Source organism: Oncorhynchus clarkii, chromosome 18, assembly GCF_045791955.1.
Source record: "Oncorhynchus clarkii lewisi isolate Uvic-CL-2024 chromosome 18, UVic_Ocla_1.0, whole genome shotgun sequence".
NCBI classification, from domain to species: Eukaryota; Metazoa; Chordata; class Actinopteri; order Salmoniformes; family Salmonidae; genus Oncorhynchus; species Oncorhynchus clarkii.
This window is the reverse complement of record NC_092164.1, coordinates 57,474,035-57,501,164: the sequence shown is the minus strand read 5'-3', so window position 1 is coordinate 57,501,164 and position 27,130 is coordinate 57,474,035. Positions and strand designations below refer to the sequence as shown.

At 42.5% G+C, this 27,130-nt stretch overlaps 3 protein-coding genes and 1 pseudogene across 3 annotated transcripts in view; 2 read left to right on the top strand and 2 right to left on the bottom strand.

Moving 5' to 3' along the window:
• The window catches only part of LOC139373767 (protein naked cuticle homolog 2-like), an 18,196-nt gene extending 5,831 nt beyond the window's left edge, over positions 1-12,365 (top strand). The window contains exons 4-8 of the mRNA XM_071114740.1: positions 9,733-9,793; positions 10,124-10,203; positions 10,353-10,448; positions 10,774-11,050; positions 11,190-12,365. Coding sequence (XP_070970841.1) covers positions 9,733-9,793; positions 10,124-10,203; positions 10,353-10,448; positions 10,774-11,050; positions 11,190-11,680 — 1,005 coding nt within the window. The 3' untranslated portion in view covers positions 11,681-12,365. The remainder of the gene's footprint in view (positions 1-9,732; positions 9,794-10,123; positions 10,204-10,352; positions 10,449-10,773; positions 11,051-11,189) is intronic.
• Positions 12,366-13,973: 1,608 nt separating this feature from the next.
• LOC139373766 (leucine rich repeat containing 14B) lies at positions 13,974-17,198 on the top strand. Its single transcript, XM_071114739.1, has 3 exons — positions 13,974-14,441; positions 14,720-15,348; positions 15,909-17,198. Exons 1-3 carry the CDS (start codon positions 14,166-14,168, stop codon positions 16,582-16,584), a joined length of 1,581 nt encoding a protein of 526 aa, XP_070970840.1. The 5' UTR covers positions 13,974-14,165; the 3' UTR covers positions 16,585-17,198.
• Positions 17,199-17,202: 4 nt separating this feature from the next.
• LOC139373769 (cytochrome b-c1 complex subunit 7-like) lies at positions 17,203-20,010 on the bottom strand. Its single transcript, XM_071114741.1, has 4 exons — positions 19,931-20,010; positions 18,947-19,015; positions 18,645-18,811; positions 17,203-17,405 (listed from the first exon to the last, which is right to left on the bottom strand). Exons 1-4 carry the CDS (start codon positions 19,947-19,949, stop codon positions 17,328-17,330), a joined length of 333 nt encoding a protein of 110 aa, XP_070970842.1. The 5' UTR covers positions 19,950-20,010; the 3' UTR covers positions 17,203-17,327.
• A 2,871-nt stretch (positions 20,011-22,881) lies between these two features.
• LOC139373768 (transcription termination factor 3, mitochondrial-like) lies at positions 22,882-26,842 on the bottom strand (annotated as a pseudogene).
• Between the last annotated feature and the right edge of the window lie 288 nt (positions 26,843-27,130).

Here is a 27,130-nt window from a genome sequence, read left to right as displayed (position 1 = left end):
ATAGTGAGAGTCCTATACAACATCATGTAACATAGTGAGAGTCCTATACAACATCATGTAACATAGTGAGAGTCCTATACATCATCATGTAACATAGTGAGAGTCTTATACAACATCATGTAACATAGTGAGAGTCCTATACAACATCATGTAACATAGTGAGAGTCCTATACAACATCATGTAACATAGTGAGAGTCCTATACAACATCATCATGTAACATAGTGAGAGTCCTATACAACATCATATAACATAGTGAGAGTCCTATACAACATCATATAACATAGTGAGAGTCCTATACAACATCATGTAACATAGTGAGAGTCCTATACAACATCATCATGTAACATAGTGAGAGTCCTATACAACATCATATAACATAGTGAGAGTCCTATACAACATCATGTAACATAGTGAGAGTCCTATACAACATCATGTAACATAGTGAGAGTCCTATACAACATCATGTAACATAGTGAGAGTCCTATACAACATCATCATGTAACATAGTGAGAGTCCTATAAAACATCATGTAACATAGTGAGAGTCCTATACAACATCATCATGTAACATAGTGAGAGTCCTATACAACATCATCATGTAACATAGTGAGAGTCCTATACAACATCATGTAACATAGTGAGAGTCCTATACAACATCATCATGTTAACATAGTGAGAGTCCTATACAACATCATGTAACATAGTGAGAGTCCTATACAACATCATATAACATAGTGAGAGTCCTATACAACATCATGTAACATAGTGAGAGTCCTATACAACATCATGTAACATAGTGAGAGTCCTATACAACATCATGTAACATAGTGAGAGTCTTATACAACATCATGTAACATAGTGAGAGTCCTATACAACATCATGTAACATAGTGAGAGTCCTATACAACATCATGTAACATACTGAGAGTCCTATACAACATCATGTAACATAGTGAGAGTCCTATACAACATCATGTAACATAGTGAGAGTCCTATACAACATCATGTAACATAGTGAGAGTCCTATACAACATCATCATGTAACATAGTGAGAGTCCTATACAACATCATCATGTAACATAGTGAGAGTCCTATACAACATCATGTAACATAGTGAGAGTCCTATACAACATCATGTAACATAGTGAGAGTCCTATACAACATAATGTAACATAGTGAGAGACCTATACAACATCATCATGTAACATAGTGGGAGCCCTATACAACATCATGTAACATAGTGAGAGTCCTATACAACATCATATAACATAGTGAGAGTCCTATACAACATCATATAACATAGTGAGAGTCCTATACAACATCATATAACATAGTGAGAGTCCTATACAACATCATCATATAACATATTGAGAGTCCTATACAACATCATGTAACATAGTGAGAGTCCTATACAACATCATGTAACATAGTGAGAGTCCTATACAACATCATCATGTAACATAGTGAGAGTCCTATACAACATCATGTAACATAGTGAGAGTCCTATACAACATCATGTAACATAGTGAGAGTCCTATACAACATAATGTAACATAGTGAGAGTCCTATACAACATCATCATGTAACATAGTGGGAGTCCTATACAACATAATGTAACATAGTGAGAGTCCTATACAACATCATCATGTAACATAGTGGGAGCCCTATACAACATCATGTAACATAGTGAGAGTCCTATACAACATCATATAACATAGTGAGAGTCCTATACAACATCATATAACATAGTGAGAGTCCTATACAACATCATATAACATAGTGAGAGTCCTATACAACATCATCATATAACATATTGAGAGTCCTATACAACATCATGTAACATAGTGAGAGTCCTATACAACATCATGTAACATAGTGAGAGTCCTATACAACATCATCATGTAACATAGTGAGAGTCCTATACAACATCATGTAACATAGTGAGAGTCCTATACAACAACATCATGTAACATAGTGAGAGTCCTATACAACATCATATAACATAGTGAGAGTCCTATACAACATCATATAACATAGTGAGAGTCCTATACAACATCATATAACATAGTGAGAGTCCTATACAACATCATCATATAACATATTGAGAGTCCTATACAACATCATGTAACATAGTGAGAGTCCTATACAACATCATGTAACATAGTGAGAGTCCTATACAACATCATCATGTAACATAGTGAGAGTCCTATACAACATCATGTAACATAGTGAGAGTCCTATACAACAACATCATGTAACATAGTGAGAGTCCTATACAACATCATGTAACATAGTGAGAGTCCTATACAACAACATCATGTAACATAGTGAGAGTCCTATACAACATCATGTAACATAGTGAGAGTCCTATACAACAACATCATGTAACATAGTGAGAGTCCTATACAACATCATGTAACATAGTGAGAGTCCTATACCACATCATATAACATAGTGAGAGTCCTATACAACATCATATAACATAGTGAGAGTCCTATACAACATCATATAACATAGTGAGAGTCCTATACAACATCATCATATAACATAGTGAGAGTCCTATACAACATCATCATGTTAACATAGTGAGAGTCCTATACAACATCATATAACATAGTGAGAGTCCTATACAACATCATATAACATAGTGAGAGTCCTTTACAACATCATGTAACATAGTGAGAGTCCTATACAACATCATCATGTAACATAGTGAGAGTCCTATACAACATCATGTAACATAGTGAGAGTCCTATACAACATCATGTAACATAGTGAGAGTCCTATACAACATCATGTAACATAGTGAGAGTCCTATACAACATCATGTAACATAGTGAGAGTCCTATACAACATCATGTAACATAGTGAGAGTCCTATACATCATCAGGTAACATAGTGAGAGTCCTATACAACATCATGTAACATAGTGAGAGTCCTATACAACATTATGTAACATAGTGAGAGTCCTATACAACATCATGTAACATAGTGAGAGTCCTATACAACATCATGTAACATAGTGAGAGTCCTATACATCATCATGTAACATAGTGAGAGTCTTATACAACATCATGTAACATAGTGAGAGTCCTATACAACATCATGTAACATAGTGAGAGTCCTATACAACATCATGTAACATAGTGAGAGTCCTATACAACATCATCATGTAACATAGTGAGAGTCCTATACAACATCATATAACATAGTGAGAGTCCTATACAACATCATGTAACATAGTGAGAGTCCTATACAACATCATGTAACATAGTGAGAGTCCTATACAACATCATCATGTAACATAGTGAGAGTCCTATACAACATCATCATGTAACATAGTGAGAGTCCTATACAACATCATATAACATAGTGAGAGTCCTATACAACATCATGTATCATAGTGAGAGTCCTATACAACATCATGTAACATAGTGAGAGTCTTATACAACATCATGTAACATAGTGAGAGTCCTATACAACATCATGTAACATAGTGAGAGTCCTATACAACATCATGTAACATAGTGAGAGTCCTATACAACATCATATAACATAGTGAGAGTCCTATACAACATCATCATATAACATATTGAGAGTCCTATACAACATCATGTAACATAGTGAGAGTCCTATACAACATCATGTAACATAGTGAGAGTCTTATACAACATCATGTAACATAGTGAGAGTCCTATACAACATCATGTAGCATAGTGAGAGTCCTATACAACATCATGTAGCATAGTGAGAGTCCTATACAACATCATGTAACATAGTGAGAGTCCTATACAACATCATGTAACATAGTGAGAGTCCTATACAACATCATCATGTAACATAGTGAGAGTCCTATACAACATCATATAACATAGTGAGAGTCCTATACAACATCATGTAACATAGTGAGAGTCCTATACAACATCATGTAACATAGTGAGAGTCCTATACAACATAATGTAACATAGTGAGAGTCCTATACAACATCATGTAACATAGTGAGAGTCCTATACAACATCATCATGTAACATAGTGAGAGTCCTATACAACATCATGTAACATAGTGAGAGTCCTATACAACATCATCATGTTAACATAGTGAGAGTCCTATACAACATCATCATGTAACATAGTGAGAGTCCTATACAACATCATCATGTTAACATAGTGAGAGTCCTATACAAAATCATCATGTAACATAGTGAGAGTCCTATACAACATCATCATGTTAACATAGTGAGAGTCCTATACAAAATCATCATGTAACATAGTGAGAGTCCTATACAACATCATGTAACATAGTGAGAGTCCTATACAACATCATCATGTTAACATAGTGAGAGTCCTATACAAAATCATCATGTAACATAGTGAGAGTCCTATACAACATCATGTATCATAGTGAGAGTCCTATACAACATCATGTAACATAGTGAGAGTCTTATACAACATCATGTAACATAGTGAGAGTCCTATACAACATCATGTAACATAGTGAGAGTCCTATACAACACCATGTAACATAGTGAGAGTCCTATACAACATCATGTAACATAGTGAGAGTCCTATACAACATCATGTAACATAGTGAGAGTCCTATACAACATCATGTAACATAGTGAGAGTCCTATACAACATCATCATGTAACATAGTGAGAGTCCTATACAACATCATCATGTAACATAGTGAGAGTCCTATACAACATCATGTAACATAGTGAGAGTCCTATACAACATCATGTAACATAGTGAGAGTCCTATATAACATCATGTAACATAGTGAGAGTCCTATACAACATCATCATGTAACATAGTGGGAGCCCTATACAACATCATGTAACATAGTGAGAGTCCTATACAACATCATCATGTAACATAGTGGGAGCCCTATACAACATCATGTAACATAGTGAGAGTCCTATACAACATCATATAACATAGTGAGAGTCCTATACAAAACCATCATGTAACATAGTGAGAGTCCTATACAACATCATCATGTAACATAGTGAGAGTCCTATACAACATCTTGTAACATAGTGAGAGTCCTATACAACATCATGTAACATAGTGAGAGTCCTATACAACATCATGTAACATAGTGAGAGTCCTATACAACATCATGTAACATAGTGAGAGTCCTATACAACATCATCATGTAACATAGTGAGAGTCCTATACAACATCATCATGTAACATAGTGAGAGTCCTATACAACATCTTGTAACATAGTGAGAGTCCTATACAACATCATGCTCATAACTCTTTTTTAATTGTTTGACCCCTCACTGTCTCACTCACATATTTTTTTGATGTATTCTTTTCACTCTCGTAATCATCTCTCAACACTTGGAAAAACCATTGGAGCCATACTGAATGCCAGCTGCAGGGACATTTGTAACTCATTGTGGTAGTGAGGAGGTGTTAATGAAGTGTTGGTCTATGTTGCTGCCTGTCTGGAGCCTGTAATTAGGAAAGAGAGGCAGAGTCTGCCAGGTTCCTGTAATGAGACCAACATCCGCCATGTCTTTTTAATGGCAAATCAGTTGTTTCTGTGATTCTGTTTTCCAGCCCCACCATTAACTGCTCCATGACACCATTGCTTATGTAACTGTCAGCAGGGGCCTTCAGTTTGTAGTGAATGATCAGTTATTTTCCTGGGCACTTCATATGTGTGCCTGGCTGTCTGAGCTTATGTTCGTGGTTTGTTCTCTTTTCAGTAAGGAAGTTTGATTCTAATGTCAATTATTCACATTAACCGCAACGTCCCGGTTTTGTTGCAGCAGAATCTAATAGTGAACTGTCTATCCTTGATTGTAGAGTGAGATATTTCACTATTTCGTTTCACCGTTGTTTCGGCTGTGAGGCCTCCGTCTGTGTGTCCAGGGTCTAGCAGTAACACTTATATTTTGTGTCAACATCCTGCAGCCTCAGCTCATAGACCCAGTGAGACACCAAAGGTCTCCATCACCCACCTCGGTCAGAGATCCCACTGTTAGCCATGGAACAATTACCCTTTTCTTCCTCTCTCTCTCCTCCTCTTCTGGCTTCTCCACTTCAAAAGGAGTGTGTGTGTGTGCGTGTGTGAGCAGGCGTGTGTGTGTGCATGTGTGTTTTGTATAGTGTGTGTGCTGCGGGCACTGGTCCTAGACTTTCCTCTCTTCAGAAAGAGTAACATATTTACCATGCATGAATTGAAAATAAACAGCAGCCATGTTTTGGAGTGAGGCCCTACTGCCTTTACTGTAAGGTGTCTGATCTCAGCAGCTATTGACTGTGATGTGTTCTTCCATTCTGTACTGGTTCTGCTCCGTTTTCAGAAGTCATCTGATACAATGTTTGCAGAAAAACCTATAGGATGTGTCATCCTTATTTCAAACAGGATTTTAAACAATTTCAGACTTACCTCAATGTTGACACGCTGTATCTGTCCAATTACAGTAACTCAGGCTGGAGTGCTGAAAACATCACCTGATGGATTGACAATGTGTATGGATTTGTAACTGCAGTGTTGGAGAACTGGACCAGTCATTCTGTTGTGTTTGAAAAGGCCCACTGGGCACATACTGGTTGAATCAACGTTGTTTCCATGTCATTTTAATGAGATTACGTTGAACCAACATGGAATAGACGTTGAATTTACGTCTGTGCCCAGTGGTGGGAATCTTCCTTCCAACCCTCCTCGTATTGTTTCTGTCCTGTTTGTTGCCCCAGAGGTTTCGATTCATTATTCTATCGGCTGTAGACTGTTCAGACTCTGGACTCTGTGATCATATTTGGGCTGAGATCGCCTCCCAGAATATTCCATCTCTGAGCCAGGGAAGCTGGTTTCCCAAACACAGATTGGATCGTTTGGGTGTCGTTCTCCCGCTTTCATGTTTGGTTATTTGGAGAACCTTCAAGTGATTTTGGAAACCACCCTGTTTACTGGGCTGTTAGCTCAGACAGAAGGCTAGAGAGAGAGGAGAGAGAGAGCGAGAGAGAGGAGAGGAGAGGAGAGGAGAGGAGAGGAGAGGAGAGGAGAGGAGAGGAGAGGAGAGAGAGAGAGAGAGAGAGAGAGAGAGAGAGAGAGAGAGAGAGAGAGAGGAGATAGAGTTAGAGAGAGAGAGGAGAGGAGAGGAGAGGAGAGGAGAGAGAGGAGAGGAGAGGAGGGGAGGGGAGAGGAGAGGAGAGGAGAGGAGAGGAGAGAGAGAGAGAGAGAGAGAGAGAGAGAGAGAGAGAGAGAGAGAGAGGGAGAGATGAGATGAGAGGAGAGAGAGAGAGGAGAGAGAGAGAGGAGAGAGAGAGTCAGAGAGAGAGATAATAAAAATAAACCATGGTTCATCATGTCATTGAGTGGTGAGAACACTTCGACATCTCTACGCACAATGATCTGAAATTTCCCAATGCTTTGCTCCCTGAAGGCCAGCAGACCAGATTGGCGAGTTGGAGAGAGGCCTGATTCTATAGCTAGCTATCTAAGTTCTGGAGGCTAGAGAGGCATTTTCTTCCTGTGAAATTATCTCTATGTTTCAGCCAAACCACCCATACGGATTCTGACTCCAGAATTTCCTCACCCAACTACAGCTCAACATCCAAATCCCTCCCTCTGTTCCCCTCCTCCAGAAATCTCTCACATCTGGTTTCTGTGAGCAAGGCCAGGCCTCTGAAATTGAGCACTTCTTAATGGTTATTCTGTGCCTGAGTCTGAAATCAACCCTTAACCCCTTTACATTTTTTGCATATCAACTTCTAATACTTGTATATCAACTGTATACCAACTTTAAGGTTATTTATCTTCCTATTTTGTATATTGAATCCGATTCACATAAACTCCTGCGATAAAGCAACCATCCTTCCCCACCCCCATACGATCAACCACATATCCAGGTATTGGTTAACAGGAAGAGGGATGATCACCCACCTATCCAGGTATTGGTTGACAGGAAGAGAGTTTGTTCAAACAAAGCCCTGCACTGTTCTCTTCCCAGGGCTCTGCGTTTGACTCTGACTAATGGGAGTGGGAGAGAGGGGGGCTACGGGACAGGATGCAAAAATTGGTGACACCCAGTACATCTGGGGTAGGGTTACCCCCCCCCCCCCCCCCCCGGTCAGTAACCCTACCCCAGATAAAAGGGCCCGTAGCAGGCAGAGCGTGGCGGCCGATGGCAGGAGTTTGGCTGGGATGCTGGTTGAAGCCATCAGCAGTCAGGGTTATCTGTCAGCATTATCCTCTCAGACTCCACAGGCTCTTTGTTACTCTGTTGCTGTGGGCGACTGGGTGCTGTTCGGACTGTCTATGATGGAGAGAGTCAGACGCATAGATCCAATGTTTTGGTGCTCTCACTGTCATTTTCTGACGGGTTTCTGACGTGTTGCAACAGAGTGTTGGATATCATATGCTCAGATCTTGATAGGTCTTGCTAACACATGCAATATGCTCTGCACCGTTCAAGGGAACACCTAGTTTCAAAGTGTAGGTACTTGCCAAGCAAGAAGTACCCAGTGGAATTAATTGAAGCTAATATCCATCTTGAGCATTTTTGAGCCCATAGGCATTATAAATAGGTTGTAGTCTCAGCAGGTTCATGAACATAGTCTGTACATTTACCACGTGTTATTGTTTCCATATGAGACGCTGACTTCTACTCATATATGGGAACTCGGTGGGTGATATTACTTTATTACCAAGAGGGACTTAATGGATCTACTTTTACTGGATAGAGTGATGTCACAGCTGGCATGGCCAGGGCATGACTGCCTGCCTGCTCTTACAGTAAATGCACCCTGATAGGTTCTACCTTTCTCCCGTGCAATATTCCATCTCTGCTTTATACTAGAATAAAATAATATAGAATAAAACACCTAGAATAGAATAGAAAGTTGTCTTCTGCTTCTTCTGTATATTTACATTTGATTCTGAGGTAGATTTGAGCAAATGTCAGCCATTTTTGGACTCTGATAGCAGAAGTAGCTCTTCATATGTTAGGAAAATAGACCCTGACAGATTATATCTCTCAGTAAGGAAAGATTAGAAACCAGTGACAAACAGCCCACTGGGCACAGATGTCAATTCAATGTCTATTCCACGTTGGTTCAACGTCATGATTCAACCAGTGTGTGCCAAGTGGGAGAGAAGGTCAGTCATCTGTCTGCGGCTCCTGTGTTCAGGGTGGTGACGTCTTGACCTTCTGTTCCCCATTCTGTCCCATGTGACAAGGTTTCGGGGTTCTCCGCTGACCTTCAGTACCTCAGCTGTAGAACATACTGTCTCATTGAGTGGAGGAGATCAGGGATCAGATTAGAAGCTCAGCTTTCATCCCAAAGGGGAAATGAATCACTACTGGTACTCTACTAGTTACTTGTATATCTAATTTGTGTGTGTGTGTGTGTGTGTGTGTGTGTGTGTGTGTGTGTGTGTGTGTGTGTGTGTGTGTGCGTGCGTGCGCATGTGTGCATGTGTGTATTTAGAGGCGGATGTGCTGTGTCTGCATTACATCTGATTAGAACACATTATACATTCATATCGCTTTATTACATTTATCAGAAGTTGAGGTGTGATGCTGGTTCTCACAGTATTACTTACCCAGATGATGACCAACAATGGGCCCCCAGACGATCAAAGATTTCCTGCTCTCACATCACTGAGGCACTTATTGCTTTGTTCTCCCTCTCTCTATTCCTACCCCACTTCTGTAATGTTTTCTCTCCTAATTCTCACTTGGTCCATCCCTCCTCTCCCTCTTTTTCCAGAAGTTGTGCAGAAGGGAAGTGAAGGAAGAGCAGGTCCTGGACCATAAGTGCCCCCTACAGGGTGAGTAGAGAAAGACAGCTCAGTGGATCAGGTTGATCACATTACTGTTGCACTGATTCAAATCTAGCATGCATTATAAACTTAACATCATACTCAATGATTAATATGTTTGATTCAGTATGATTCATATCTTTACTAAGCATACCCCTTTCTTGTCTGGGAAAAAAGGAATTTGTTTTATATTTGTATGCGAATGCCTTAAACGTGGGATACTATGTGTGTATTATCGTCTGTAAACAGCAAATACCCATTCATTGAGAATGTGATAGGTTGAGTCGACACAAGCTTTCCCAGCCCAAGGCTAATGAGAATGTTGTGTGTTTTTCACAGTGGTACTGCCACCAGAGGAGAGGGAGAGCTCCATTCACGTTCCATTCAGACAGCCCAGGAAGAGAAACAGTCATGTTGGCGTGAGCTTCAAAAGGACAATCTATATAGAATCTATGTAGATAACATAGTAGTTTATTACTGCTATATACAGTAAAGCAGGGGTTTGTTTGATGAGAATAATATGGTACAATTGTGTTTGTTCATCCGTTGTGTTTGTTCATGGTTACAGGACACAGAGTGCACCGTGGTGTTGGAGGATGACACTCGGCAAGAGAGGGTTTTTACACTGTATCACTTTGACAACAGCGGTAAAGTCACCAAGCAGGTACAGCAGCTTCACACGCCGACAACAAGCAACTGTTGCACATAATACGCTTTCTCTTTAGATTAAGATAACTATGCTGCCCTGCTAATGGTGTGTGTGTGTGTGTGTGTGTGTGTGTGCGTGCGTGTGTGTTTGAGGATGTGTTTCTGTGTGTGTGTGTGTGTGTGTGTGTGTGTGTGTTGGTGTGTATGATAATGTGTTTGTGTGTGTATGATGATGTGTTTGTGCGTGTATGTATGATGATGTGTTTGTGTGTGTGTGATGATGTGCACGTGTGTGCGCGTGTATGTGCCTGGCTGAACAATGATGTGTGCGTGTGTTACAGGATATGTGCAGTCTCATGCAGTCCATCTATGAGGTGGTTGAAGCGTCGGCCAAGCAGCCGTCCTGTAGCAGCACAGCCCTGAAGGTCAAACTGGTGGTAGGCCCATCCAGCAGCTCTGGCCGGGGCTCTAGAACAGGTGACAGAATGGAGGTCCAGCAGGAGGAGGCTGGGAGCCCAGAGAGGATTTTTCACTGTGTGGATGAAAACACAGAACGCAGGAACCACTACTTAGACCTAGCTGGGATAGAGAACTATTCCTCAAAGTTTGACAATGCAGGTAGGTACACAATGACAATTTTCAGCACTTTTGAGGCACTAAAGTCAACATGTTTTTACTGAAAATACACCAAAGATGAATGACATTCAACAAAGAGAAATGGCAACATAACATGATGTTTGTTGTCCATCCTCTGCAGACACCCCCTCTCAGGAGCCCAGAGTGGACGCACGCTCAGACCAGCAGCACCGCTCAGTGTTGGTAGGGGAGAACTGCGGCGCAACTGAGTCCAGAGGTAGGGGCCTCTCCTTCAATAGGTCTCTCAGGGGCCACGTCAAGGCAGTGGGAAGAGACAGAGGAGGTGGAGGAGGAGGAGGGGGAGGAGGACGTGTGGGCAAATCAAGCAAGCTCCATGGCCACCAGCCCTTCATGTGGTGCCACTCCTCCCAGCCACACTTCCAGCCCCAACTCCCCTTACAGCACAGCCACAATAAGAGGCTTCGCTCCAGGGCCAGAGAAGCTGGGTCCCCCTCCAGAACCCTCCACCACCTACACCAGCCTGCTTCTCAAGCTCAGCCAGGGGGAGAGAGGGAGAGGCTGCCCAGCCTGCCTGCCTTGTCTAGGCATGAGCACCACCACGAGCACCATCACCACCACCACCATCACTATCACTACCACCCCCCGACATGACTGCAGTCTGCACTCCACTCAGGGATACAGAGACTGAGAGAAACACCTCCCTGTGGTTTAGCCCATAGCTAGGGCCCTGAGCCATTCCTGGTCAGGTCAGGTGGGCCTTAGATATAGTATAGGGCTGTGGGACACCACCACTCTCCATGCTAAGGAGTAATAGCAACTCCGTACAAAAATGAACTGTTATGCCTTGTATTGATAACTGAGTTTCATGTTGAATGTGCCATGTTGAATATGCTACTCACCTTTGGAAGACCTCTAAACTGATGTTTCTTCTCAGGTTTTTATAGTGGAGGCTGCTGAGGGTAGAACAGCTCATAATAATGGCCGGAATGGAGCAAATGGAACGGAAACCATGTGTTATATTTGATACCATTCCACCGAATCCGCTCCAGTTATTACCTTAAGCCCGTTCTCCCCAATTAAGGTGCCACCAACCTCCTGTGGTTACAACTTCCATTTAATATAATTAATGAATACCTTCATTAAGGCAAAGATTTAATAAGTTACATCCCTGTATTAGAGTTTATGCAGTATGTTTTGTATTGTCTGTATTTTGATGTATTAAAGCATGATACACTTTGCTTGTGTTCATTGTAGTGTGTCAATTGAAAAATACACACTCTCTAATGAAGGCTGATGCTTTCAAATTTGGCAATATGAAAAATCTAAATAAAATAAACATTTGCAAGAAACAATAAAGCAATACACACTGTTTACGGCGTGTGGAAGTTGTCAAATGTGTTTCTCTCTCATGGCCAAAGCAAAACATTACATGCTAAGGCTCTAATACTTGTCATCAAAGTATTGGGAACACTGGAGGTTCCAGTGTTAGAACACTCTGGAGGTTCCAGTGTTAGAACACTCTGGAGGTTCCAGTGTTAGAACACTCAGGAGGTTCCAGTGTTAGAACCCTCTGGAGGTTCCAGTGTTAGAACACTCTGGAGGTTCCAGTGTTAGAACACTCTGGAGGTTCCAGTGTTAGAACACTCAGGAGGTTCCAGTGTTAGAACACTCAGGAGGTTCCAGTGTTAGAACACTCTGGAGGTTCCAGTGTTAGAACACTCTGGAGGTTCCAGTGTTAGAACACTCTGGAGGTTCCAGTGTTAGAACACTCAGGAGGTTCCAGTGTTAGAACACTCTGGAGGTTCCAGTGTTAGAACACTCAGGAGGTTCCAGTGTTAGAACACTCAGGAGGTTCCAGTGTTAGAACACTCTGGAGGTTCCAGTGTTAGAACACTCTGGAGGTTCCAGTGTTAGAACACTCAGGAGGTTCCAGTGTTAGAACACTCTGGAGGTTCCAGTGTTAGAACACTCTGGAGGTTTCAGTGTTAGAACACTCAGGAGGTTCCAGTGTTAGAACACTCTGGAGGTTCCAGTGTTAGAACACTCTGGAGGTTCCAGTGTTAGAACACTCAGGAGGTTCCAGTGTTAGAACACTCTGGAGGTTTCAGTGTTAGAACACTCTGGAGGTTCCAGTGTTAGAACACTCTGGAGGTTCCAGTGTTAGAACACTCAGGAGGTTCCAGTGTTAGAACACTCTGGAGGTTCCAGTGTTAGAACACTCTGGAGGTTTCAGTGTTAGAACACTCAGGAGGTTCCAGTGTTAGAACACTCAGGAGGTTCCAGTGTTAGAACACTCTGGAGGTTCCAGTGTTAGAACACTCTGGAGGTTCCAGTGTTATAACACTCTGGAGGTTCCAGTGTTAGAACACTCAGGAGGTTCCAGTGTTAGAACACTCAGGAGGTTCCAGTGTTAGAACCCTCTGGAGGTTCCAGTGTTAGAACACTCAGGAGGTTCCAGTGTTAGAACCCTCTGGAGGTTCCAGTGTTAGAACACTCTGGAGGTTCCAGTGTACTCAAATGAATGTTTTCGTAACCGGTCAAGTTACGCTATGACGTCTGATCCACCGTTGCTTTGGTCTTGATAAACAGTTTAGCCTTTAGTAAATCTATCATTTCATCGTGAGCATGTTGCCAATGTTACCCTGTATGGCAGTAATGTACATGTAGCAGTACTGTGTGTTCTATGTTTGTTTACATTGCTTTGCTGTTATTGTCACTGGTGTTTATGTATAGATTGATTGCATAGACAGGTCATTTCAATGTTGGCGGTATGTGAGGATCTTGGGCCTCATGTTGTAAGCAGTAGGCTAGGGAAGGTTGTTGCTGCTCTGCGTTTGGTGTGGGTTGTAAATAGATTCCCTGTTCACGAGTTGAAGGGAAAGAGACGGCTGTTTCTAAAAATAGTCCTCCCACTCACCTACCACGTGCCCCAAGCCTCTCTTTCACAACATGATACCACAGCAAAACGAGGTCCAGACAGATATACAGTACTGGCAGAGACAAAGAATCAACACACAGAAAGACCCTCGGGGAGAGAGCAGCAACACAAACACATCCAGTTACAGGGGATGATTGGTTGATCCTAACACTTCAAGACCCAGACCTCGAGGACAGATAGAACATAGAAGAGAGAGCCATGAAAAGTCTCAGGTTCCTCGCTGCTGAGGGGTTCGCCCAGAGTGGCCAGAGAGCCAGGGAGAACCTCAGTTGTGTGTCGTTCAACCTCTACCCGCTCCTCTTCAAGGCCTGCTACATGCACGAGATGGCCCTCCTCCTCCACGACCTCGTCCAAACCTGGCCCCTGCACGAGCTTAACCTGCAAAGGCTCCTGGGAAAGACGGTGGACTGCCAGGAGGATCTGACCTCATGTACCTGCCGGTTGTGCCTGGAATCTCTGCTGACTGGCCTGAAGGTAGGCTTACTATGTGATCTGATGTTATTTTCTTTAAAGGTGCAATCTATAATTTTCACTGGTCAAAAGTGCTACTTGTGAACTGAGGCACTGGGTCTTGGCCAATGTGACACGTTTTTTGTTTTCCTTCAAGTCTGAATGTGTTTGTAGTTACTTTAATTTCCACTGGGGCAATAAACATTTACAATTTACATCATATAAGGGCCTATGTGTTTGATTTGTAAGACAAATTCCCATTTTATGGCAATAAACAGCTAGATTCTATGTTCCATCTCCAGTCCTATGTACTGCGGCCCCCAGAGACCTACGCCAAGACCCTCCGTGTGGTAGACCTGACTGGGCTGAAGGACACAGAGCACCATTCCTGTGCCTGTGGATCCACCCTGGGCCGCTGGGCTCGCACCCATCTCCTCACCCGCATGTGCTACGAGGTCATGGTGGCCATCGAGGCAGGTGACGCTGCACCCTCCGCCCTCGAGACTGAGGTGGACGTGCGCCTGAACGGCTTCGTCACTGGGCGGAACTACGAGGTGGTGGCCCAGGCCTTCCTGCTCCTCCGTCACTGCCCCTTGAAGCTGCGCTTCGTTGGGTTCCGAGCCGACTCCCTGGCCCTCAAACAGCTGTTCTACGTGCTGCGTGTAGCCCAACCGGAAGCCTTGAGGAGACTCGAGGTGGTCCATAACGTTCACCTGGAGGCCCCGCACCTGGAGTTGCTGTTGTCCCGGATGGAGTTCCCCCAGCTGCAGTCCCTGACGCTGCCTGCGGGGGCGATGGACGTGCGAAGGCTGGGCTCGGATGAGGATGACCTGCTGGCGACCATTGGGGATCTGCTGAGCCGGCTGACTGAACTGACAGAGCTCTACATGGGCTTCTCCACCCTCACCGGACACCTGCGAAGACTGCTAAGGTGCTTGTGTGTGTGTGTATTAGGTATTGATGTCTACTGTATATATAGCTCTGGGGGTGTCTATTCAAGCTGATGCATTCCCACTGTGTAATATCATAGCATGAGGGCTGCAGTACTCAGTGGCATTTTGTTTTTGTTGCTTGGTTGTGAGGGACAATGTAGACAGCTGACTGCTGCTAAATCTGCAGGTCGGCCAGAAACCAAGGGACACTCAACGGCTGACATTGTCTTCTTCCCAAACGGCACCCAATTCCCTTTATAGTGCACTGCTTTTGACCAGAACCCTATGGGCTCTGGTCCAAAGTAGTGCACTTTGAAGGGAATACGGTGTCAATTACAGTGGACACTGAAATATCACTGAAGCCATGACCCAAAACAACAAGCGGACACCTGCACTTGTCCATTAATTAGGCATGCATCGTAAAGATTTCATATTGCCTTTGCTTTTTTGGTCAAGCATGCATGAAATGAGGAGCACACACACATACAAACAATTGATAACATTGCAAAATAGTGAACATTTACTGTAATACATTTCTGACCCTCGGCCTTGTCCATAGCCCCCTGATCACCCCACTGCAATGCCTGGAGCTGGCCAACTGTCACCTGAACCGAACAGACATGGCCTACCTGGCCAACAGCCTGCACAGCGAGAACCTGGTCAGTCTGGACATAAGTGGTCATGACGTGTGTGGCCTCTTCCCCAACACCTTCATCAAGCTGCTCCAGCGCTGCGCTGCAACTCTCCACAGCCTCACCCTGGAGGACTGTGACCTGGAGGACGAACACATGGACATCCTGACCCAGGCCCTGGCTCCCTGTCGCGGCCTGGAGGAGCTGAAGATACTGGGCAACCCTCTGAGCGCCATGGCCCTGTGCCACCTCTTCTCCACGCTGGCCGCCGGGTTCCCAGCCCTGAGGTACGTGGAGCTGCCAGTGCCCAGGGACTGCTACCCCGAGGACGTTTCCTACCCCATGGATGAGACGGTGCTGCTGCAGTACGACAGGGAGATGTTCCAGGATGTCAGGGGTCAACTGATGGGGATCCTTCAGGGGGCGGGGAGGGGGAACGTAGAGGTGGTTACCCCCTTGTTGGGCGCTTATGACGCGGATATCAACGAGACCAGTAACGAGCTGGGGGTGTCCATGGTGAAATCCTTCAATAGCGTCATTGGAAACTTTATTGATACAATTACAGCCCTGGACAACAGGAGATCCAACAAAGAGGTTGATTAAAGTTCAGGTAGAATACCAGAGGGAGGGTATTAGAGGGTTAATAGAGAAAGGGTTTGTGCAATACAAGTGGTTCATCTCAATTGTCTATAGTGGCTTCCCACTTAATTTCCACTGATCAAAATAAGTCTAAGAAATCAGTGCAAATTAAGGGAAGGAGACAGAGAGACGGCTTTAGACTATTGGGATGACTGAAGGCCTTGAGTAATGTTTTCTATCCAAACGTACCAATTCATCTGTACTTGTAACAGATATTTTGACAAATGTATTGCCCCATTATCAGGGGATTTGTTGACATGCAACTGGACCTAGATTATAGTATAGATTGAATTGTCCTTTTGGTCTTCCATTCATGAGTGGCAATTATAGTAAAGCATTGAATGCTTAGTTAAGAATAGTACTACTTGTATACTGAACATGTATTTACATGTACTGTATATATTTCAGTTTAGATGCATCTTGTATATTATGACATTTATATGTGACCAGAGTGAAAGTTTGTTTTTACAAAAGTGCTATAAAATGTGGGATTAAACTGACTTTACTGTAAATACAACTTTATTACTGTGGGGATCAAATCCTGGTTTGCTTTAAAAAATAAAAATCCTTCTTACTCACATCTTTTGCAAAAATGTACATTTTTAATAAGCAGTCTTCCCATAGGGTAAACTTGATTTTAAACATTACAACAGAGGACAACAATTAACCAGACCAAAGAGAAAGAACAGCAGCCCTCCAGATTCATCTCATTTCTTCGACCACTCCTCAACCTCTTTCCTCTCACGGATGACCTCTTCCAGGTAAGGCTCCAGGTAATGTACATCCTATGGAGAAAGGTCAAACACAAAAACAAGGTTAATTCTGTACATTTTCTCCCACCACCTCTACCAGATGTGGTTTTTAGTATAAAAAATCTGGTAGACATTAAACAGCTTTATAGGCATCTCCAAACTCCTCAACAATTGGCCAATTCCAATCCAACCTTAAGTCTCTACTCCTACATGCTTCATGTTGATTATTCAAGTAGTGTAGCATGATCAATATGGGAACAATATCACCTCTGACAGGCTAGATTTTGTCCTTCATCACATGCCATAACGTCAACTTCTGTGAAATTTCCTCAGTGATAACTCAAAGCCCTTCCTGTACACAAACTATTGATTGAGAGACTATAGAGCCCAACAGTGGAGGTGTCATAATACCCATAAAAGCTAGCGGTCAAAAACAGGGAAATGATTCCAAACATTTTTCAACCATTCATTTTCCCATAGGGGATTTTAGAAACTTCAAATAAGGGCTGTTTTTCATGTATGCTTACCCTGGTGTGACGTTCTGATAACCATGTAAATATCTCTCAGACAACGTGACTTATCAATTTATTCGGCTCTATTTACTATCAGATTCGAAAATGCTAATTGCACCAAAGTAGACATCATGCAAAACTACAAATCCCTGCAAGCTCCTGCATGTCATCTCTAGCTGACACCTTTACGAACAGGTATTGTGTCAATTTAAAACATGCGAAAGACAGTTCACAGAATTGTCCATTTAAAGAAATTTTGCTAATTTATTAATTACTACATTTAGCTAACATTAGATTGTTAATCCAAAGATTCTTGCAGTCTCGTCTAGATCATCATGGCATTTGAATTTCTTTATGATAGCCACATTAGCAGCTAATTAGCGTCTCATTTGGGGTTGAGGTGGGTAAATAGAGGTGAATATATTGATAAAAGTCACATTGTCCTAGAGTGATTTACACGGTTATCAAAAAAGTAACCTTGTCCTAGAGATTTACACTTATCAAAACATCATGCCATCATGGGTATTATGACCCCTCCACTATGGTACTCTATATGCACTGTACCTCAAACTTGGGTTCAAATACTATTTGAAATCTTTCAAATACTTTGACCGTTTGCTCTAGCCTGCCTGGAGTGCCAGATGGGCAGGGTTGAACATTTTTGGGATATTCTAAAGGTCCATTATGCCAGGCAAGCTCAATCAAACACAGAGAAAGTAAATTATATTTCAAATGGCATTTGAGCCCAGGTCTTCCATACCTCCTCATATTGAGTCCACTGTGCCTTAGGCAGAACTGCCTGCTTCATGGACAGGTCCAGGGCTCTCTTGAGCCTGAACATCCTGTCATTGTACACTTTCTCTGGGAGCCTCCACAGGGCTTCTTTCACATCGCCATCCTCATGGATCGTGTCATCACGCATCAGACCTGGAACCAAAACAAGCACCACACAGTGTAGGAGAAATATCTAACTGAAGATTATATATGTTTCTAAGACTGAGTGAAAAGATTTATCTGAAGATCCTCACAGATGGCCCCAAAGAAAAAGACTCCAAGACTTGCCAATTTTGTTGAATCCGGCCGCATTGTAGTACCATTTACGGAAGCCGACCAGGAGTCTGCCGGTAGCTGCTGTGTGGGAGGCCAGAATAAGAGTCAGATCATTTGCTGTCAAGATTTGGTTTACTAAAACACAGTTAGAAAAGCAGTTGCAGTCACTGCAGTACAAAAGCAACGAGACACCAAATCATGTTCTCTATTCATTTAAGAAGATGCTTAAGTAGATGAACTAGAATTGAGATGATTACAGAACTAGGGACTTGAGGGAGGGTTTGACAGTATTATTTGGGACAAACCAAGGAGAGTATCCCAATTGCAAACATTATATTTGTGGTGGATAACTGGATAGAGTGCTAGTAGATCACATGACATGCTGTTATTATCTACAGAGTATTAGCTATGTGGGAACTGTGCGATCTGGATATATTTCTGACATCGAGGTGTACAGGAAGTATGGAGAGAGGACATCAGACATGATAATCAATGTCATTAGTAATACCGGGTACTGTTAGCTAGCCAAGTTGAGCTGGCTAATATGCCAATTTATCTTGCTTTGTTTAAGTTTTAGCTAGCTAGATGTTTATAACTACCAAGTTAGCTAACGTTAGCCACTGCACCTAGCTAGGTAATGGATGCTGCTTAGTGTTTGACAATCGTCCATCTGTACTGGCGTGGCGTTTGAAAGTTGATCAGACCGAAGCACAGCTTTACCTATCAATTGAAAATGCATTTGACATATATTACATTTAAAGGTTAAATATATCACTAGCATTCTGGGTCACACCACTGAGCTCTCCCTTGATTTGTCATAGCTAGCTTGACATTAGCTAGGACACTCAGTAGAGGACACGACACAGGAGATCTCAAAAACATGGATTTGAACACACCAAAATATCACAAATCAACATCCCACTTTACTCAATAATATGTGCAATGTTTCATCTCGATTTTGGGCTAAATAAATGCTTAAAGACAGGTGACTTTTACCTGGTGCCCTCGACCCCATGTTGTTCTGTCTAAGGTAAAACGAATCAGCGTCTCGTCAGCAACACTAAGAAAGTACTTCCGAGTTAGGGAATTTCGGAACATTTCACAATAAAGGTCACTCACATACTAGTAGAAAAGTACCATTAACCAGTATTTATTCATGAGGCATGACAAATAATATTTAAGTGACGTTTGCATTAAATGTGGGTTTTAAAACATGTCACAAGGTCACATAAATTCCCCTCAATACCAATCATGCATATGATAGCACAGGAGGCTGTTGCCACCTTGTGGGTGAGAACAAGCTTGTGATAATGACTAAAGCGGAATCAGGAAACATGGTTTCCAGGTGTTTGAAGCCATCCCATTTATGCCATTCCGGACATTATTATGGGTCGTTCTCCCCTCGGCAGCCTCCACTGTATGGTATGGAGAAAATCATATTATTTGTGCTGATGTAAAAGTGGGGTGGGGAGTACTCAATAGGGTCTGTAGAATTTGTATAATCAAATCAAATCTTATTTGTCACATGTGCCAATTACAACAGTGAAATGCTTACTTACAAGCCCTTAACCAACAATGCAGTTTTAAGAAAATAAAAAAATAAACCTAAGAGATAAGAATAACAAATAATTAAAGAGCAGCAGTAAATAACAATAGCGGGGCTATATACAGGGGGTACCGGTACAGACAGAGTCAATGTGTGGGGGCACCGGTGTCGAGGTAATCGAGGTAATATGTACATGTAGGTAGAGTTATTAAAGTGACTATGTATAGATAGTCAAATGGTTTCATTTCATGCATCTATGAATAATATGGAGTGTTGCTGGACTTTTACTGTGGTCAAACAGCTTAAAATGGGGTGCTTGGACACTATACTACAGGAGGTTGGTGACACCTTAATTGGGGAGGATGGTTTCATGGTAGCGGCTGGAGCAGAATAGGTGGAATGGTATCAAATACATCAAACACTTGGTTTCAAACGCTCCGTTCCAGCCTTTATTATGAGCCATTCTCCACTCAGCAGCCTCCACTGCAGTGTAAAGTATAACTGCAACACTGTACAGGAAAAAACGATTATTTGTGCTGATGTATAAGTGGGGTGGGGAGTACACAGTAGGGTCTGTAGAATCTTAATATGGTGTCATTTCATGGGGTTCTGAATAATATGGAGTTTTGCTGGGTATTTAGACCAGAGTCCCCTATGAAATAACACCATATAAAGATTCTACAGACCCCTAGTGAGTAACCCTAACCGCACTTTTACATCGGCATGTAGAATAGTTTTTTCTCTATAAGCCCATATGTAATTTATAGGCTTAGTGTATTGCATTGGGACCAATGGAATGGGTGGAGTAGAAAGTGCTGCTAGGCATTTAGACCACAGTCCCCCATGATAACACCATATAGATTCTAGTGCTTGATCAGTATGGTGTGTAGAATATTATGTTCTTTACATTCATTTACTTAAGCTCCAACCGTTTGTTCCTTTTCATTTTTTGGATGATGTGTTTATTGTATTGTTAGGTATTACTGACCTGTTGGAGCTAGAAACACAAGCATTTTGCTGCACTTACGATAAACATCTGCAAATCTGTGCACTTGACCAATAAACTTTGATTTGATTTATTTATGTGCTCCACCTTATAATATACTTTATCCTATATATTTCCCATTTATTATTACAAGTTACTCCTTATGAAGAGCTTCAAGTCCCCTCCACATCACCAACAAACTATCATGGTCCAAACACACCAAGTGAGTCGTGAAGAGGGCTCAACAACGCCTATTCCCCGGCAGGAGACAAAAAGATTTGGCATGGGTCCCCAGATCCTAAAAAAGTTCTACAGCTGTCTCCCGAGTGGCGCAGCAGTCTAAGGCTCTGCCTCACAGTGCTAGAGGCGTCACTACAGATCTGGGTTCGATCCCGGGCTGTGTGACAGCCACCTGTGACCTATGAGGCAGCGCACAATCGGCCCAGCGTCGTCTGTGTTTGGCTGGCCGGGATGTCCTTTTCCCATCGCACTCTAGCGACTCCTTGTAGCAGGCCGAGGGCATGCACGCTGACTTCGGTCACCAGTTGTATGGTTTTTACTCCGACACATTGGTGCAGCTGGTTTCTGGGTTAAGCGAGCAGGGTGTCAAGAAGCAGTGCGGCTTTGCAGGGTTGTGTTTCGGAGGCCAGCGATGGACCAAGACTTGGGGGGTAAAAATATGTATTATACAGCTGCACCATCGAGAGAACTGGTTGTATTCGGCTTCTACCCCCAAGCCATAAGACTGCTGAACAATCAATCCAATGGCCACACAGACTATTTTCATTGCTTTTTAAGATCTATGCGTAGTCACTTTACCCCTACCTACATGTACAAATTACCTCAATTACCTTGAGTAACCTGTACCCTCACACATTGACTTGGTACCCCCTGTATATAGCCTTTTTTTATTATTGTGTTACTTTAAAAAAAACTTGATTTAGTAAATATTTTCTTAACTCTATTTCCTTAAAACGGCATTGTTGGTTAAGGGTTTTTAAGCAAGCATTTCACTGTCTACACCTGTTGTATTCGGCCGATGTGACAAATAAAATTAGATTTTACATTTTCAAAAACACAATTCTGACTGATCTGTCAGCCTCTTATGGTACATCTTGGTACACACATGCTCTTGTTCAACAGACACCTCAAAATAAACATTGACCGTTTAGTCATTTACCAGACAGTCTTATCCAGAGCGAAATACAGGAGCAATTTAGGGTTAAGTGCCTTGCCCAAAGGCACAAAAATGTTTCACCTAGTCAACTCGGGGATTCGACCCATGACCATTTGGTTAATTGGCCCAACGCTCTTAAAGCCTAGGCTACCTGCCGCAGCAAGATTCAATTGTAGAATTCTTCAATATCTTCTCTACTCACATAACACACATATACAAAAACTGTTGTATTACATCAATCACACTGTCTTCTGAAACAATTCAAAGTCCTTTAGTGTCGCTGCTGCTACTTCATTGCAGAAGGCCTCATCTGGCAGGGAGACTAGCTTGTCCAGAGAGTTGTAGTTAGGCTTGGCACGGTCGTAGTTAGGCTTGGCAGGGTCGTACTGAGCCTTGTCCAGGTACTGCAGAAACAGGTGTCTCTCTTTGATACAAAGGTACTTCGCATTCAGGACCTGTAAAGAGGACAGATCACCTAGGTCAGACAATAGGTGACGGCATGTGTAACTGACCACAGGAAATTATGATTTTATGCCACGTTTAAAGGCCTTATGAATTATATTGTGACCAACCAACTTACATAAACAAAACCTCTGTTTTTAACCACAACTCAGTCTTCGGCCATGACCCAGGAGGGGTTACCCTCTGTGACCTATAAGTAGTTCCTGATCCACCACTTGGTAAACATACACATAGCAAATAACTAATATATCCTGATACACATTTTCTGGAAGAGTGCAGAAAAGGATGATTCAAGACTGGTAGTTTATAGCTTACCTGTGGGAACTTCACAATCAGGTCATGGGGTATGTTCATGGTGTTGTGGATATAGTCAAATATCTGGGTCAGTTTCCTCTTATTAGTAGTAAGAACTTTGGGGATTACAGTGACGATGTGCTGGAGTTCATTTTCACGAAACCCCATCTCCAGTTTACAAATCTAGGATAAAAAATATGGATTCTGAGAAATCAACCTTTTTTCTTTTACAAGAATTAAGACAAATATCACAGCTGATGTTTGCACTTTTCATACCTTAAGGTTCTTCTTAACTGGCTCCAAACTCCCACACAGAAGTCTGGGAAGGCGAACCACGAAATCCCGTGTCTGAATGAACATACAATTGATTAAGAATCATAATCTTACTGTATGTAATTTGTGGTGTGAATATTCTATGAAAGATTAAGTGGGACAAAACAATGTGATTGTCTTGAGTCAAACCTTTCACACCAAATTCAAAGCTGACCTTCTGAGCACTATGGCCTAACTGCTGTTGGTAGAATCCCAGGCGGTTGTCCATCCTCTTCACACTGAAGTTAAGCAGGTATGGAGCTCTGAACACCATGGAGGCCACAGACTCAGCGCTGAACTTCTTGGACCCAAGATATGCCACACTATTGTGAAAAAAAGAGATTATTACCTTATACTACAGATAATTTCTAAATAATATATCAATGAAATGTATCACCTGTCATAGTCCTATAAGAGCTAAAGCTGACAGATGGGAGATACAACATGTGCCTACAGCTATAGGTATATCAGTTGAAAACACCAAGTGTACTCTCTGTCCCTAAGATAGTCAACCCTATGTGTTGCTGACTGTAGCAAACTTAACCTGCCAATACAACAACCACCCTATCTGCCCCTGTACCTGGCCTGCAGATTCTCCAGGCCCTATGTGAGGATGAAAGGGTTGTGGCTGATCAGGTAGCCAAGCCGAGTCTTCCACTCCCAGCTGCTTCAGGAACACCAGCCGGGGGGCCTCGTCTGTCTGGAAGTCTAGCCTCAGCAACATGGAGCCCACGTTGGGCCTCTGCTCCAGTTTCCATAGCTGAACATCTGAATAGGGACCCAAAGGGTTAACAACAGGGTCGCATTCATAAGTGCACATCATGGCAAAATGCTTTGAAGTGGAAAACACACGCAAATAATAAAAGTTTGCTTTTGCGTAAATTCATGTAATCCCTCCCCATTTGTTTCAGTTTGGTGCCTAGTAAATACGATCCAGAGACATAGATATACAGAACATCTATTGCTCTGGTTCACTTCATACTAGACCAGGGATGGGCACCACAAAAAAAGCAGAACTCATGAATGGCCGCAGTGGCTCGTGGGTCTGCATACCCACATCCATACACACACATACAGTCAGAGCCGGACCTTCTGTGAGCTTTTAAGTGCCCAAAGCAACATTTTGTTGGGGCGGGCACCCCCACCCTGCGAGTAAAACATCTTAGCATTTTGTCTTGACAGCGGAGATAAAAACATACTTTTTTTTTTAGCAAATTTCCTGCAATTCTACAAATTTTGCCACGGAGCGTAGAGAAAATGTTGCAGTTTTAAAGAAAGTTTGCTGGAATTCTACACATTTTGCCATGAGGCAGAGAGAAGCTTTTTGAATTTTATAACAAATTTCATGCAATTATTTGCCATAGGGCAGAGAGACATGTTCGCCCTTTTTAATATGACATCTGAGTGAGAGTGACTAAGAAAATCAATGGGGGCCACCCGGTATGTAATTCGACCATGATTACTACAAGTTTAGATATCTGGCTGCTAGACTAATATACCAAGCTAAAAAATAATAATAATAAACTCTGAAATGCCCCTAACTACATACGAGGACACCGAGGTCCGGACCTCTGTATTTTTTTTCTAATAATTTTTTGTTTTTAAAGGAATAACATAAATATATATTTTTTGTACAAAATAAAGAAAATTAATTACGGGTCAACATCTAAATATTGCTGCCAGCATTGATCAATGATTAGAACGCATATTCTTGATATGACTGAGTTCTAATAGTTAAAATTCAAATTTCCTGACTTGAATCATGAACAGTGGGTTTGTTCCTTATGTTCATTTGCCTTTTTAGGAGCACCACTTTCTCACATGGCTAAATTCTCCCTATTGCGGCACAGGCCCAAGGGCCAGAGACGTGAAACGAACTACCACAGCTCGCACTTGGCTCAAGTAGACAACTAGAGTCAGAAACGATACCGAGTGTGTTTGCGAGATGCCGGACAAAAGGCCATTTTACAACCGTTCTGCGACTGCTGCCGTGTCTACAGACATCCCCCCCAAACAAACAAACACCAACACTCTGAGAGAGTGCACAGAGATAGGTCTGTCAGTCAAAAATACACTACTGAGTTCTCATAACTTTGCTTTACAGACAGTAGGCTACTGAGACATTGCTGATGCTACGTGTCAGTTTGAATAGTTTCTCATATGTTCCCCCTTTCAGGGGTATAACATTACAATTGTAGCTAACAGGCTATGTGTTTGTAGATTGACTGAGGTGAATGAACCTACAGCAGCCAAGGTGATAATGGATGGGGTCATTTTTGGATGTTTTTGCTGGCCAGATAGCATTTAAATGTTATTTTTTTATTGTATAGAAACACAGTAAATGAGCTTTTACTTTTAAAAAAATTCCTGGAGGAGGGGGTACCTCCCCTTGCACCCCCCCCCCCCATCCCCTCTTCTGGACCTCACTAAAACGCAAACCCTGGTTATGGCCTTGTTCGCTGACATAGCCGCCAGTTGCCCATCCCTGCACTACATGGGGAAGTAATGGGAAACTAATGGCTAATCAGATACAAACCCTAAATGGACTGAATCTACCTAGCTGTACAAGCTTGCTGAGTGTCTCTGACTTGTTGACAAAGTCTGAGGGAGATGGATACAGCAGGCAGGGCTGCCCATAAGAACCGCCTCCTCATCACTGATCTCTTCTAATACAGAGTGTCCTGGGGCATCGTCCAAATCTGGAGAGGGCAAAATCTTTAGGGAGAAGTGATCAGTGTGTGTGGGTGTGTGTTTGTACAAAGGGGTAGCATTAGTACCTAAAGCAGTCTGCCACTCCTTCAGCGACATCCCTACATTTCTGAGTTGATGGGAGAGAGGATTCTGATATGGCACCATATCAGTCCCATCGGTATCCCTGCGTTTCGTTTGAAATGATTGGACCTTGGCATGAGATTCACAGTAACTCCGCACTCATAGTTTACACCTCTATTGCGTCTGAGGTGGGTTCTGACTTCTCTAGAGCATGGAAAGCAAGACTGGAACACTGAAATAATTCCAGAAGGCTGCAGGGCAATGCTGGGCATCAGTGGAATACTGGAGGGTGATGATACCCACAGTCCTTGACAGTAATGAGGTACATCTCTGACACAGCTGGATACAGGTTGAAGCGATGGAGATCTGTTATAGAAACACAGAGTACATTGTGACACGGGTGTCTGTACATTACATATATGCAGCTAACTGGAATAAAATATCACGCAAGTCACACGTTGTTTAGCCACTATATGTATTATTTGAGCTTGACTGGTGGAGAATGTTGTTGTTGTGTAGAGAAGCACTAGATAAAACAATGATTGAGGGGCATGTTTCATTGAGCTAATGGATAGCTAGCTAAAGCTAGCTGGCTTGCATAGAGTAATCATACGGGCAGCCAGCAAGCAGACAGAAATAGTCGTTTTT

Coding starts and splice junctions, on each gene's coding strand:
- LOC139373766 (XM_071114739.1), top strand. CDS start 14,166: ATGAAAAGTCTCAGGTTCCTCGCTGCTGAGGGGTTCGCCCAGAGTGGC. Junction 14,442..14,719: donor CTCTGCTGACTGGCCTGAAG/GTAGGCTTACTA, acceptor TTCCATCTCCAG/TCCTATGTACTGCGGCCCCC. Junction 15,349..15,908: donor CACCTGCGAAGACTGCTAAG/GTGCTTGTGTGT, acceptor CCTTGTCCATAG/CCCCCTGATCACCCCACTGC.
- LOC139373769 (XM_071114741.1), bottom strand. Junction 18,812..18,946: donor GGCCGGATTCAACAAAATTG/GCAAGTCTTGGA, acceptor TTTTGGTTCCAG/GTCTGATGCGTGATGACACG. Junction 17,406..18,644: donor AGTGGACTCAATATGAGGAG/GTATGGAAGACC, acceptor CTTTCTCCATAG/GATGTACATTACCTGGAGCC.